Source organism: Trichoderma breve, chromosome 1 (assembly GCF_028502605.1).
Source record: "Trichoderma breve strain T069 chromosome 1, whole genome shotgun sequence".
In the NCBI taxonomy this organism is placed as follows: domain Eukaryota; kingdom Fungi; phylum Ascomycota; class Sordariomycetes; order Hypocreales; family Hypocreaceae; genus Trichoderma; species Trichoderma breve.
Genome location: NC_079232.1, coordinates 5,106,110 through 5,119,961, shown reverse-complemented (window position 1 = coordinate 5,119,961; position 13,852 = coordinate 5,106,110). Strand labels below are relative to the sequence as shown.

Here is a 13,852-nt window from a genome sequence, read left to right as displayed (position 1 = left end):
CGTAAGCGTGAATGCCGTTTTATAGACGGAAAGATACGTGGTTTGGTCACGATGTGAACGCCGCCAGGAGAGGAACAGTCAAGATGATACCGTCAAGGCGTAGCCCGCAGATAAACAGCTACTGGAAAAGCAAGGTAGATCTGAAGGAAATTGCGTAAGGAAGAAGTTAAGGTGAAAGGGGGAGAATATGCGACTGAAATGACTGCCTTCCTGATGGGGCGAGAAAAAGGCGGGAGGCAAATCAGGGTGAGGAGAGCATGAGATAGTGTGAGATTCCGGACAGAGAAAAGGAAAAAGGAGAGAAAAATCAGCGGTGCTAAGATGCCAAGATATCGATGTATAGAGCACGAGGCTCCAGCTGGCAAGCGCAAAAGCGGCCGTGAGGAGGCCGCAATCCAGGTTTCGTCGACACTGATGCAGATGGTTGTCTTGTATTGTCTCGGAGCAGCAACGCGCTTTTTTCTCTGTTTCCTTTTTTTTTTTAAGGCGGCCTGAGACAACGGCAGAGACAGAGCCAAGGTGGAGGAGCAAATGAAGAGGCCGCGGACTAATAGTAGGAGGGCAACCGGAAAGAAAAAGAGGCCGGTCTGGCGAATGTCATTGGAGACTGGAGATGTGTGAGTGAGTCTCTACATATGCAGCAGACCTTGACAGAATCATGTTGAGTCGCCAGGCAGGTCACAGCGGTAGTGGGAATTAGTGGGATAGATTATAGCGGGATAGCGGGCCAAGCGCTGTGGGAAGTACATGTACAAGTACGGGTACCAGGTGCTAGGCATGTATTGGCAGATGCTGAGTGGCTGGAGCGGTACGCGATAGCTGGGACGGCGGGGCGCGAGATGGCCTAGAAGTGGCTCTGCAGTACTGGGAGATACATGGATGGGCATCGGGAGGTACAAGCTGGAGATGGATCTCTCCAAACCTTTACTGACAGCATTTGGTCACATGGGCAGCTGATTTCCTTGTACCCATCGTTGATATCGTTCTAGCATTGATCCTTGATGCTTCGCTGCGACTCGTTCCAGGTGAAGAAAATGCATGTGATTGGAGAGACGGAGAGGGAAAAAAAAAGTTTGTCGAAAAACAAGGCAATCAATTCTCGGCATCGGTATTACACGCAACTCTTCGGAGGAACCGCCTCCCTTGCAGCTGAGCCTCGTCACCAATCGCGGTACATGCATTCTTTGGATTTTCCAAAGCTTGAAACGTTCCATCCCGGCAATGTATGTACCCTTTGATACATGTAACAGTACTCGTATCCGGCACTCAGCTGCTGCCGATGTAAGGATTCTTCTCCTAACAATTCCCATCCATCGCGCCTCAATCAAGCTTTTAGATCAATTTATCACTTGGATGTACCGACTGGTGCCACACCACCGCCAGATGCACGCAAAAACCGCTTGCGGCTACTGCAACGAGCCAAAAAGAAGGTCAGCTGCACGCACAACATTTGCATCGACAGGGATCGTCAAGCGCTGGCCCAGTCCGAAGGCCCCGTTTCAGTATGTGGCGCATCTCGCCCGCATTGCTCTGCCACCGACTCCATCCGCAACAGCCCGCCAGAACGCTGCCAGAAGTCCTGGAGAGGCCTGAAAGACGGCCTGGGGGGTTATCTGGAGCGCTGGAGCGCTGGAGCTCCGGGGCTCTGGGGCCTCTGGAGGGGCCAACCCTGGACATATTGGGCCACGTGACCAAGAAGCCCAGCACCCAAATGCATGGTGTCACCCACCACCCTGCTGGCTGTTGTCCGTGATCCCTGAATGCGCTCCAAAATCCCCGAGCAGACGATTGCCGACCCAAGCGCATTGGGCCGTATCATGTCAGTTTTGGCTGTCGTTTTTCGTCTCGTCGAATCAACCCAGATCCTGCCAGCAGTGCCCGCATATATGCATGGCTGACACGAAGTCGCAACCGGCCTTTGGCGCCAAACAATGACGGCCACACCCACCACCGATGCTGCTGCCAATTGCCATCGCTCGTGAGCATGAGGGATAAGACACGCAGACCGACTACCTGGCCTAATACTCCGTACTTTGTACTGATTTGTAAGTACTGTACGCGATACGTCTTGCACTCCCTTTCCTTGCTTTGTATACGCCACAACTGCAAGGTGCTGGGACTAGTAGTATGCCCAGAGCCAAGAACCAGAGAGAGGAAGAGAGGGGAACAGAGACAGTGACGCGTTATCATGAGCTGATTCTGGTTGCATTGAGCGTGAGAGAGAAAGCTTGCTAGACACGACGTGGCCAATAGAACCGTGACTCAGGCCAACCGCGTCTTCTACCGGCATCAAAGCAAGCAAAGGTCGCTGCAACATGGGCCATCACAAGGCTGTTAGCTTCGGACCATCCGAGCTGAAGGCGATGGAGCTGCAGATACCCCGGCAGGATGAAGCTCTTGAGCCGTGTTTACACGGTGAGGAAGCGCTAGTGCTTCGAATGAGAACTAATATTGATTTACTCGTCCTTCACACCAAGTACAACTCACGGCTACCAGCGTAGAATCGATATCAGCGTGCGAGACAGTCGTGGCCAGAGTCGTCACATGCATCAGCTGGAGTAGTGTGTCTTGATCGATATCGATGAATCTCGGTTGTCATACATCTGTCAAGATGAGGCGTCTTTGCTTTGTTGTCAGTGAGCCCGATCTAGACAGGATGCTACTGCGCAATCGATCGAACCCTCCAGTGCAACGGGAGACACCGATAACCATCGGGCGACTACTACAGGTGCTAATGATGGCTAATCCCACAGCATCGACTCGAGTGGATTTGATGTCTTAGAAGATGTCTCACCCACGTGTGCCTCGCCCACGTACACCAGTGAGTCGTGCACTTATTGGCAGCTTGTGAAAATTGCACATGTCATCAACAGCACAACTAACTGAGCGTCAGGAGCTATATTCTCAGCAGCACGTAGTCGTATTCTGACCTAGCAGCAGCAGCTTAGAGCTGTTTCATTCCCGGCTCCACCTAAACATGATAAACGGCAATGATGTGCAGTCTACTCCATTCATGTCTCATTGCAGTTGTTTGCTGTCTGATGAGATCCATCTACTATAGTAAGATTCTACTATGTAGTAACGTACTGATTGTCCGTCTATTCGAGCCATCGTGAAGTCGCTGAAAGGGCATGAAGGATGCTGTTGCACCAAGCACGGGTTCTCAAATCGCGCACTCATCTGTACTAATCGGTTAAGGTGACGCCTCAATATCATGATTTCTTCATTTAGCTTTGGATATGCTGTTTGACCGATACGGATGAAGAAGCGATGCAACTGCCTGTGCATCGAGTACTCTCTATGCAGAGATACCGCTAAGCAAACTAACGCTCAAACCTTATACTGCTCAAAACATTATGTAAGCCAACATCCCACCCGGATTTTAACCCTCCAGCCTTGCCAGCAATATCTCGTGCTTCTGGCCAAAAAGAAAAAAAAAGTGCCCCGCCATCCCCGCCAATCCCAGCTCAAGAGCCACTAGCTGGTCGCTGAACAGCCTGGCCACTGCCAGAGCACAAATTGGAGACCGAGCATCATTGTCATTGACTCCAGCAAGGCCAGTGAAATGACAATGGACATCACCAGCTTCGTCGTCCGGGGCCGAGACCAAGCTCTGCTCTATGGCGACTTCTCCACCTATCATGGCCAGCTGTCCAAGCGCCTGCTCAACTCGCGCAAGAAGCTAGGCATCGTGACTAAGAATCGAGGCAAGTTTCGCAAGCCGGAACAAGTGACGGCCGAAGACGTCCAGGGAAACAATGAGTATGATATTATCCGCCCTCTCTGCCTCCCATCTCCATGGGTTCAACGTGTCCCGCCGCCAAAGAAGCAGCAATTGAGCTAACTTGAGCCTGTTGCGCCTCCTCCCAGACATGTCCATCTACTCCTCCTTACCAGCGAACGCGCCTGGGCCCAGGCAATGAGCATCAAGGCTGGGCATGCAAACGATCAGAAGGGAGTTGCTGGTCGCGCCCGGTCTCACATTGTCTCACGGCTCGAGAAAGCCGCTCGAAGCGCTGAACACTTCGTCAGCATCCTATCGCAGACCGACGTCACCGGCGCCACCACGACTGATGTTCTCGAGGCTCGGGCATATGCATCGCTCATCCGCGGTGCTATGCAATTCGAAAAGCAAAGCTGGGAGCCTTGTCTGCGGAGCTACGCAACAACCTACATCATCTACAACGCATTGGCTACCGCTAGCAAGAGCGACATCTTCAAAGACTTGCTCTCCGAGACGGTCGAGCCGTCGATCCGGTTTGCTGCTTACCAGCTCAAGACTCCCCGAACGGTCTCAGTTGCTACCCTGGCTAAGAATGCCTTCCCACGATCAGACGACGCTCTGGTTCAAGAAATCAACCGAATTGATGCCACTCTTCTGGCCGAGGCAAACCCAGAGTCCAAGGACGGCATTGCGGGTAGCGAAACTGCCCCCCAGACGCTGACTTGGCGATCCCACCAGGTCCAGATTGAAGATGCTCAAATAGCCACATACTGGTCAATTGTCAGTGAGGCCAAAGAGAGGCTTTCGCAGACAGTTGCCAAGTCCCAGGACAAGGGGCTCCACGAGGTAGCTGCCGCTTATGATGAAATCTTAATATCTACTCAAGATGCGGTCGATGCCACTAAGCAGGCCATTGACGAACTCAAAGGAGATGGCGTTGGCCAAAGCGATCCTAGAATGCAACGGCTACAGATTACCCGCACAGCAGTCAACTACGAGATGATAAGCTGGAGAATCGGCCGGAACCGGGTTCTTACAGGTCCCCACGACGGTGCCACAGAAGAGTATGAATTGCGAAGGAGGGGTAAGAAGAAAGACGCAGCGTCTGCAGAAGCAAAGAAAGAGAGGGAATTGCCAACTGGAAAGAAACTGGCCAAGCTCAAGGAAAAGGCTGCTCTGTACGATGGAATTCTTCAGAACTTGGAGTCTATCCGAGAGCTCCCTGGAGTCGCCGCCGACGAGGAACTTGCTACCCGCGTCGAGGCTTACGAGAACTACTTTATCGCTCTCAAGTAAGTACCGCATTCTACGGCCCTCGGCCCATTATCTTGCAGAGGAAGGGGGTTGTGAAGGTTTAGGCTCAATAGCTAACGAGGATACGCAGGCACCTCGCAGTTGCTCGGTCACATGCCATTATTGGCAACTCTGCAAACGCCCTGGCCCTCATCAATAGCGCTCTCGGGTTCAGCTTAAAAGCTGTGGCCAAGCTTCCAAACGTAGAGCCTGTTTCCGATGAGGCTCCTTTGAGCCTTGACATCTCCCCTGCTTCCGTCAAGTTCTTGGAACAGGTGATTGATGGCGAGCTGCAGCGCCACCGCGCCATTGTCCACGTCGACAACCTGCGGAAGAAGAAAACCAAGGTCGACGAGTACGAAAGCAACGTTCCTCTTGTCGAGAAGCTGTACGAATACCCCGTCGGTGGGGCCGATCTAGAACACATAGTCGAATTCCCTCCCAGAGAAGAGGTGGTCCCTATCAAGCCCATTTTCCTCGACGTTGCGTGGAACTATATTCACTATCCAGGAAAGGAGCCCCAGGTGGCCGTGGGTGGGCAAGCCGTCGAAGGCGCCCAGGAACCCGAGCAGCCTGCTCAGACGACTAAGAGAGGCTGGTTTGGCTTTGGGAGGTGATGATGCCGGTGCACACGTGTTGTATCTTGCACTAAAATCTAAAGCAACAAAATACTCTTTCTAATGATTCCCGGCTCTTCTTTATGACCGCACCTCTCTCCTGTTCCTTCACGCTTGGTGACATGCAGTCCGGTGACCATTTGTTTAGCTAGCAGTGCAAATATTATGGCTGAGGGGGCACTGTCTCACAAATGGTTTGCCTTTGCCCTGCAAATTGATGATGTACGACGCGGGTAGTCACGTTGACGAGAGCACAGGTCCGCCTCTGGAATGAAACTCGTAATTCAGGGAGAATGAGGCAATCAACCCTTTTGCACCCACAGCAAACACGAGAAGCACGCGGAAGGTGAAAATCCCTTCCCACTTGTGATGGCCATTCTATCGTATTCTCGTCTTAAGAAGTAGCTTTAATCAAATCCAACCGTGATCTCATACATGCCGCTTTTCTCCTCATCCCATCTTCTTAACCAGCACTCATGGCTCCAGGCTACCGATCGCCGTTCGATCATCCTCCCTCACCCAAACCTATTCATAACGCAGATGTCATGCCTCCAGCCCTAGCCATCTTCCTCTGCGTATCAATCATCGTTTGCCTCACACTCTTCATCTTCTACACAGCCAACCATCATAAGCGGCTCCAACACCGAGACGATACCTCTGTACCAGCGCAGGAGATGGTTCTAGATCAATCTTCCTTTCTAAAGAATCTTGTTGTGCGGCCCGGCGAACGTCTTCAGAGAGTGGTCAACGTCCGAGACGAGAGTCCCATCGACGATTTGCAGCAGCCTTTACTTCCAGCAGGGAGAAATAGCAATTCGCCGGCGAATGAGGTGGAAATAGCCACACAACGACATGATACTGTATATAGAGGTCCAATCCATTGGCATGGGATCAACATGTTGAATACATCTTGGGGGTGGATGACTTAGAATAGAAGAAGCATCACGCAACAATAACATTTACTTATACCACAGAATCCGCAAATATGGGTATAGATAGAATCACAATTCCGCAAAGGCATGAAGGTAATTGAGAATTTCAATGAAAATTTTAAGAGGGGAGAAAATCATTATCATCTAACTACCAAAGGTCTCTTTTCTCTTTTTTTTCGTTTGTCCCTTTGTCCATACCCCCAAGGCGCATTTTGATCCCTTTGCGACCGTCCAATCAATCATTCATAAACCAAGAAAAGAAAATAGAATCAAGGAAGAAAAAACATCTTCCTAGAGAAATTTTTTGATGCTCCAACGCCTGTTCCGCCAGCCATAGGTATTAACGACATTGGTAAAAAATAGGCAATTGCATAGGTAGCAGCTTAGGCGGGATATGAGTACATCATAAATACAGAAAGAAGAGGGATCTATGCCATGCCCCACGCTTCTTTGGAATAATCGAACAGTAAATGTGGTTTTGATACAAGTGGTATTTTGAGTTTTTTTTTTTCAATGAAATTTTTGTTCGCTTTGCTCTTCGCTTTCTCTCTCCAAGGCCTTCTTAAGGCTTGTTCTCATCCTTCTTCTCGCCCTCGGTAGACTGCTCGCTGGAGGAGGACTGCTCGGCGTTCTCGCTGCGGGCCTTGTGCATCTTGTCGAAGAGGTTCAGGGAAGCGACCTGGAGCTCATCGGTCTTCTCCTTGATCTCGGCGGCGGTGGCAGTGCTGTCGCCAGACTGGATCTTGGAGACGTACTCGCGGAGAGAGGCAATCTTCTCACGGAGACCGTCGGCCTCAGCCTTGTCGAGCTTGTCGGCGTACTCGTCGAGGGCACGCTCAGTGTCGTTCAGGACGCTGTCGGCGCGGTTGCTGGACTCGATGGCAGACTTGCGCTCCTTGTCAGACTCTGCGTACTTCTCGGAGTCCTCAACCATCTGCTGGATCTCGTTGTCAGAGAGACCAGATCCGGAAGCAATGGTGATGGACTGGTCCATGTTGGTGGACTTGTCCTTGGCGTGGACGTGGACGATGGAATCGGCGTCAATGTCGAAGGTGACCTCGATCTGAGGGACACCACGGCGAGCAGGGGGGATACCAACAAGCTGGAAGTTTCCGAGCAGCTTGTTGTCACGGACGAGCTCACGCTCACCCTGGAAGACCTTGATCTCGACGGCAGTCTGGGAGTCGGCGGCAGTGGAGAAGACCTGGGACTTCTTGGTGGGAATGGTGGTGTTTCGGTTGATCAGACGGGTGAAGACACCGCCCAGGGTCTCGATACCGAGAGACAGGGGGGTGACGTCAAGGAGAAGGAGATCCTTGACCTCACCAGAGAGAACAGCACCCTGGATAGCAGCACCCATGGCGACAGCCTCGTCAGGGTTGACGGACTTGGCGGGGTCGCGACCGAAGATGGACTTGACGGACTCAGCAACCTTGGGCATACGGGTCATACCACCGACCAGGATGACCTCCTGGATGTCCTTGGCCTGGAGACCAGCATCCTTGAGGGCCTTGCGGACGGGCTCGATGGTTCGGTTGATCAGAGGCTCAACCATCTTCTCAAGCTGAGAGCGGGTGAGCTTCAGATTGATGTGCTTGGGGCCGGAAGCATCGGCAGTGATGAAGGGCAGGTTGATGTCGGTCTGGAGAGAGGAAGAAAGCTCAATCTTGGCCTTCTCAGCAGCCTCACGGATACGCTGGATAGCCATGCGATCGCCAGAAAGATCGAGACCAGAGGTCTTCTTGAACTCGCCAACCATGTGGCGGACCAGGTGGATATCGAAATCCTCACCACCAAGGTGGGTGTCACCGTTGGTGGACTTGACCTCGAAGACACCGTTCTGGATCTCCAGGATGGAGATATCGAAAGTACCACCACCAAGATCGTAGACGGCGACAACGCGGTCGGCCTCCTTCTCAAGACCATAGGCCAGGGCGGCAGCGGTAGGCTCGTTGACGACACGGAGGACGTTGAGACCGGCAATCTGACCGGCGTCCTTGGTGCTCTGACGCTGAGCATCGTTGAAGTAAGCGGGAACGGTAACAACGGCGTTCTTGACGGGCTTAGACAGGTAGGCCTCGGCGGTCTCCTTCATCTTGTTGAGGACGAAGCCACCAATCTGGGAAGGAGAGTACTTCTGGTCACGAGCAGAGACCCAGGCATCGCCGTTGGAGTGCTGGACGATCTTGTAGGGGACCTCCTTGATGTCACGCTGGACCTCAGCGTCGCTAAACTTGCGACCGATCAATCGCTTGGTGGCGAAGAGGGTGTTCTCTGGGTTGACCACGGCCTGTCGCTTGGCAGCAACGCCAACCAGTCGCTCGCCATCCTCGGCAAAGGCAACTACTGAAGGGGTGGTACGGGCACCTGGACGGAATCTTGTAAGCAAAATTGGACGATGGATGCGACGAGGCAGTGGGAAGGGCTACTAACCTTCTGAGTTTTCAATGATGCGGGGTGTCTTGCCCTCCATGATGGCGACGGCAGAGTTGGTGGTTCCCAGGTCGATACCAATGACGGCACCCTGGACCTTGCCATCGCCCTCAGCAGCTGTTGACTCATAGCGAGCAAACTTTGAGACGAGAGGTGTTCTGGCAAAGGCCGCCGAGCGAGCGGCAATGGGAGTAGCTCGGGGAAGCTATTCGGAGGCACGTTAGCATGCATTCATGACGACGCAGATTCCTCGGCATTGTGTGACTTACAGCTCTGGAGAATCGCGCAGCCAACATGTCGAATGGAATTGAGGGTATACAATGGATAAACAGGGAAGAAGAGGAAAAGAGGGAAAAGAGACACGCAATCTGGGAAGAGGTGTCTAGATATGGAGAAGACTGGATGGACAGCTGGAGAGGGAAATGGTGGAGAGAAGCGAATTTTTTTTTTCTTCTAGCCTTGGAAAAACCGCTCTGTGCTGCGACCGTCGGCCATAGAAGCCGAGAGAAAGAGGCAACAGGCAGTCCCGCAATCCCGGTCCCACCCGCCGCACCGGCACTGGCGGAACAAATGTTAGTCCGGGATGCACTCAGACTGATGGCGGCACATGCGGAGAAGAATATTGAATGCTTGCTAGCAGAAAGAGAATTGGATGGATCACTGCAAGAATCTGGTGGGGACTGAATCGTGTTAGCGGAGGCTACAAAGCCATCACGGACCGCGGGAGGACGAGAGAAGCTGAGCAGCATCGGTAAGTGCTGGCCATGGCTCAGGCTACGATCGGCTCAAAGCGGGAGTTTCATCTACACGCCGATGTTCTTCTATAACGTCTTGTGACTCTAGTAATTCCTGGCTTGAAGAAGGTAAGGTATCCAGATTCGATTCAAACAAGCTTGGACAGCTTCCATCATGGTGGTGACAAGGCTCCGGCATAGACTTGGTGTCAATATTTGGCTGCATAAAAGGTTCAGCCAAAGCAGCGCCCCAAACCACCAAAATGGGTTTGGATTAGAAGAGAAAACACTCCTCAACTGTCATCAAATGCAAACCCCGCTAGCTGCCGTATCCGATGACCCCCAATACCAATCAATGTCCTTTTTAACTTCTTCTTCTTCTTATTCTTTTCTCAATGTTTGTTTCCTTTTCATCTCTCCTTTTGCTTTTGGTGGTGTTACCCACCAAGTAGCACCTATCCCTCTACGGAATATTAGCAAACACTATAGCACCCGGTGGCGTGAAACAGGATGGATGCTTGCCACGCTCTATTGATGCACGTTTTATTGCCTGCTGGGTAGTGGAACGTCCTTGGTACTACCAACTGACTTGCTTGATAATGACCTGTAATTTCCCTACGATGCATGCTTGACGCTCTGCTACCTGAGCAACTGAGGTATTGGATACTTTGCAGGGATCCTCGAGAGGCCCAGAATCCAGTCTATGCATGCAGGGCGTCGAAGCGTTCCATTGATCACTTTGATGCAATATCACTTGGAGTTTTGGGTGGTGATCGGGTACTCAAAAACCAATAGATGCCCCCAAGTTTACTTGCATCAAGTATATGCACTGCACCCATCCATCGCCTGTTGCACACACCCTCACCTTGCAGCCTCAGACCGCAAATTCAAATCCTCCGGCAAAATCAAAAAGCATTCAGTGAGTATTCGTAACTAACTCGTATCGATTACGGCGTACGTATGAATGTGTTTAAATGCTTAGTAGGGCAACTCTGTTTCTCATCAGATCAGAAAAGCTTCATGTCATTGAATCATCGACCGACAGACGTCATCTACCCACTCCACTCTCACCATTGTGTCTTATCCGGGGAGCCGCCATAGCGCTGTTGCTCGGACTCTGATTCAGGTACAGGGTACCTGTGCGCCGTTCCAGCGGGCTTGCTGGGGGCGATAAGGCGCCGATGCAGCCTGAAAGTACCCTGTACTCCGCTGTAAGTGCAACTCCACGGGTCGCACGTCCAGACTGTGCTGGGAATAAGCCACCTCCATCTCAGCCCGTTGTTTTGCTTCTTCCTCAGAACCCAATCCCATCACGACCTTCTCCTCACGCCATCTCCCTCCTCTCCTCCTCCGCCCATTTCAACTCGCATCTCGTATCAGCATCCTCACACTTCTAATACCGGACATTCCCTTTGCTTGGAGCATTGACTCGGCTTTCCGGCGCTTCTCGAGGGACTCAACCACATCATCCCATCTATCACCACTCGAACGTGCTTCCAGCCTGTGCCTGGCTGCCCCCTTTGGGTGCTGCAACGCAGCTGACCCCCTTGGCCATTGAGCCCCAACTCATTGCAGCGACGAACTACCGGCCGACGACGCTACTATGGCTCGCAAGGACGATGCCTCGTGAGCGATTCCCCCTGTTGTGCTGCCGAAGCTTCGTTGCTGTGCTGTTGCTAATCATGTCGATGTTGGATGGTTATGCAGATATTATACTTCCGATCGCCTCATCTCCAGGATCCAACGAACGCACTTCCGGGTCCCTGTTCGCTCACAGTATGTCAACCCATGGCTATGTCTATCCAACTTGCCGCAATTATCCGTCTACACTTGCTAACCAGATTGTTTCATCTCTATCTAGACATTGGCAGCTGCGGTCCCTCATAAGTGCCGAAAACAAACACAACCTCTTTTATCCCGGTGGAGTTGGAAGCCGTCAGATCCAGCGGCTCAACACCCTAGCTCGCAGCTGCGAAACGATCAAGCACCTCACCTTTGCGCCACGGTGTCTGGTCGCCGAAAATGGATGGCTGTGCTGCGGAAGCGAGACGGGCGAGTTTGTGGCTATAAGACTTGAGGGAGAAGGAGGTCGTGCCATCGAGAACCCTCAGGACACAGCTGCTAGCTCAGATTCTGATGCCGGCCCTTCTCTAGGCAATGAGAGCTCCACGACCTCGCCCGAGGAAGCTGCGCTCAATATGCTTACAGCTGCAGCTCAACAGTCAGCCAAGGTGACGGCAAAGAGCATGAAGCTTGCTAAGGAGCGAGTCAATTGCATCACCCTCTGGTTTCCTCCTCCTAGCGGGCAAGGTTTGCCCATTGACGGCCGTGCCTATACGGAACCCGTGGCAGTTCTGGCCAACAATGATCGTACCGTGACGCTTGTCAGCCTGGTTGACTTTGAGCAAAAGGAGTTGACCGAACCTCTGGACGTTGTCCGCTACCCCGATTTCGTCAACAGGGCCATCATCTCGCCTGATGGCCGACTCCTGGTCGCCATCTTGGACGACCCGTATCTATACGTCCACCAGCGAGTTGGAGCCTTCCCGGGCAAGTGGGAACTCAAGCAGAGGATTCTCCTCAAAAGCCAGAAAAAGGATGACAAGACGGATAGCCGTGGGAGTTTTGCAGCATCCTTTTCTACGTCTGGCGGCTACCTCGCCATTGGAACTCAACACGGTACCATTTCGATATTCAACGCGACGCAGTTGACCGACGAGACGGTTGATCCCCTCATCACGACGTTCCAGTCTTCGCGGCCCAACAGCGGACCAGGAGCCATTCGAGACATGGCTTTCTGCCCGGGACCGTATGACCTTTTGGCATGGACTGAGGATCGTGGCCGCGTTGGCATCGCCGACGTAAGACACAACTTCATGGTTCGGCAGATTATTGATCTCAACAAAGAGTCTGAGTATGAGCATATCAACATATTTGACACGCAGACCATTGACCCCCGATTGCTGGAAACACGCATGACGAGGGGGGAGCCCCTGAACCCTCCTATTTCAGCAGCCAATTTCTTCAGTGCCCAGATGCTGCACCAGCCACTGACGCCAGCTGAGACTAGAGTTCTTGAAGCCATACAGAGCGAACGTCGGCGCCGAGAGAGGCCAAACGCTCAGCCCGGCGACGAACGAGGATCAGGGGCGGCGACGGGCTGGATAGGAGGAACCGGAGCCACACCCACGGCAACATCTTCCTTCACCACCCGAGCCCGTCAAGGCACAGTTCAGACTCCCAACGACTTGCTCAATCTCTACAGAGACCATCGGGAACGGGCCCAAGAGCGCGTACGAAATGCCCGCCAGCTTATGCGTGAAACGAGCCAAGGCGGCGGCGGCCGGGCTGAGCAGCGGTGGATCGATCGTATCAACGAGACGATGGCTGCCCTGCGGGACCAACGAGACAGGCAAGACTCATCGTATCTTTCCGTTCTGGAGATTCTCCAGGCTCGGGAACGGCCCTCGGCAGATGCCAGCCCCTCTGAAGAGCGCCCAGTTCCACCTCAGGCGGCCAGTCGCTGGGAGGAGAGCGCCGTACGAGGGACGCTGGCACCAGACCACGGTGTCTTTGAGGTTCCTCCCTCACCGGACAACACATCGGGGCTCTCTTGGAGCCAGGACGGTACCGTACTGTAAGTCTTGATCAATGGCTTATTTAGCTCTCTCTGCATGATTATGGTATGAAAACAGATGCTAACGCGAAATGTCCTCTTTAGCTTCATTGGTGCTCAGAATGGCATCTACCAGCTACGTGTTGACCTCTCTGCCCGACAGTATTGTAATAGTATAACCCTGCGCTGAAGCATTACTCCCTACCAAGGAAGGGAATGAGAGAGGCCCCATCTCAAAAGGGTTCCATATCGTCACAAGTTAATGCATTTTGCAAGTATAACAAGGATTGGTTGGCGTTGGAACTTGAGGTTTTCAGTGTCTGGGCACGATAATGTTGCCCAATTTGGACAACCCAGGGAAAAGTTGTCAGGACCCTCTTTGCGTCTCTGTATGCTTTTATTTTTTTATGAAACTTGCTTCGCTATCTTCTTCTTTTTCTTCTTCTTTCTCATTTCTTTCCTCCCCCATTTTACTTCACTCTTTTTAATGGTCTCTGGGATGA

At 52.5% G+C, this 13,852-nt stretch overlaps 3 protein-coding genes across 3 annotated transcripts; 2 read left to right on the top strand and 1 right to left on the bottom strand.

Moving 5' to 3' along the window:
* Positions 1–3,571: 3,571 nt before the first annotated feature.
* On the top strand, positions 3,572–5,634 carry T069G_01522 (RNA-binding signal recognition particle 68 domain-containing protein; the record flags this gene model as incomplete). Its single annotated transcript, XM_056168732.1, has 3 exons — positions 3,572–3,762; positions 3,871–5,016; positions 5,109–5,634. The coding sequence occupies 3 exons, from the start codon at positions 3,572–3,574 to the stop codon at positions 5,632–5,634; spliced, it is 1,863 nt and encodes a 620-aa protein (XP_056034048.1).
* A 1,494-nt stretch (positions 5,635–7,128) lies between these two features.
* Positions 7,129–9,295, bottom strand: T069G_01521 (hsp70 protein domain-containing protein; the record flags this gene model as incomplete). The annotated part of the gene is made up of 3 exons (XM_056168731.1): positions 7,129–8,933; positions 9,000–9,204; positions 9,269–9,295. The coding sequence occupies 3 exons, from the start codon at positions 9,293–9,295 to the stop codon at positions 7,129–7,131; spliced, it is 2,037 nt and encodes a 678-aa protein (XP_056034047.1).
* A 2,041-nt stretch (positions 9,296–11,336) lies between these two features.
* T069G_01520 (uncharacterized protein) lies at positions 11,337–13,539 on the top strand (the record flags this gene model as incomplete). Its single annotated transcript, XM_056168730.1, has 4 exons — positions 11,337–11,359; positions 11,441–11,509; positions 11,595–13,370; positions 13,455–13,539. The coding sequence occupies 4 exons, from the start codon at positions 11,337–11,339 to the stop codon at positions 13,537–13,539; spliced, it is 1,953 nt and encodes a 650-aa protein (XP_056034046.1).
* Positions 13,540–13,852: the final 313 nt, after the last annotated feature.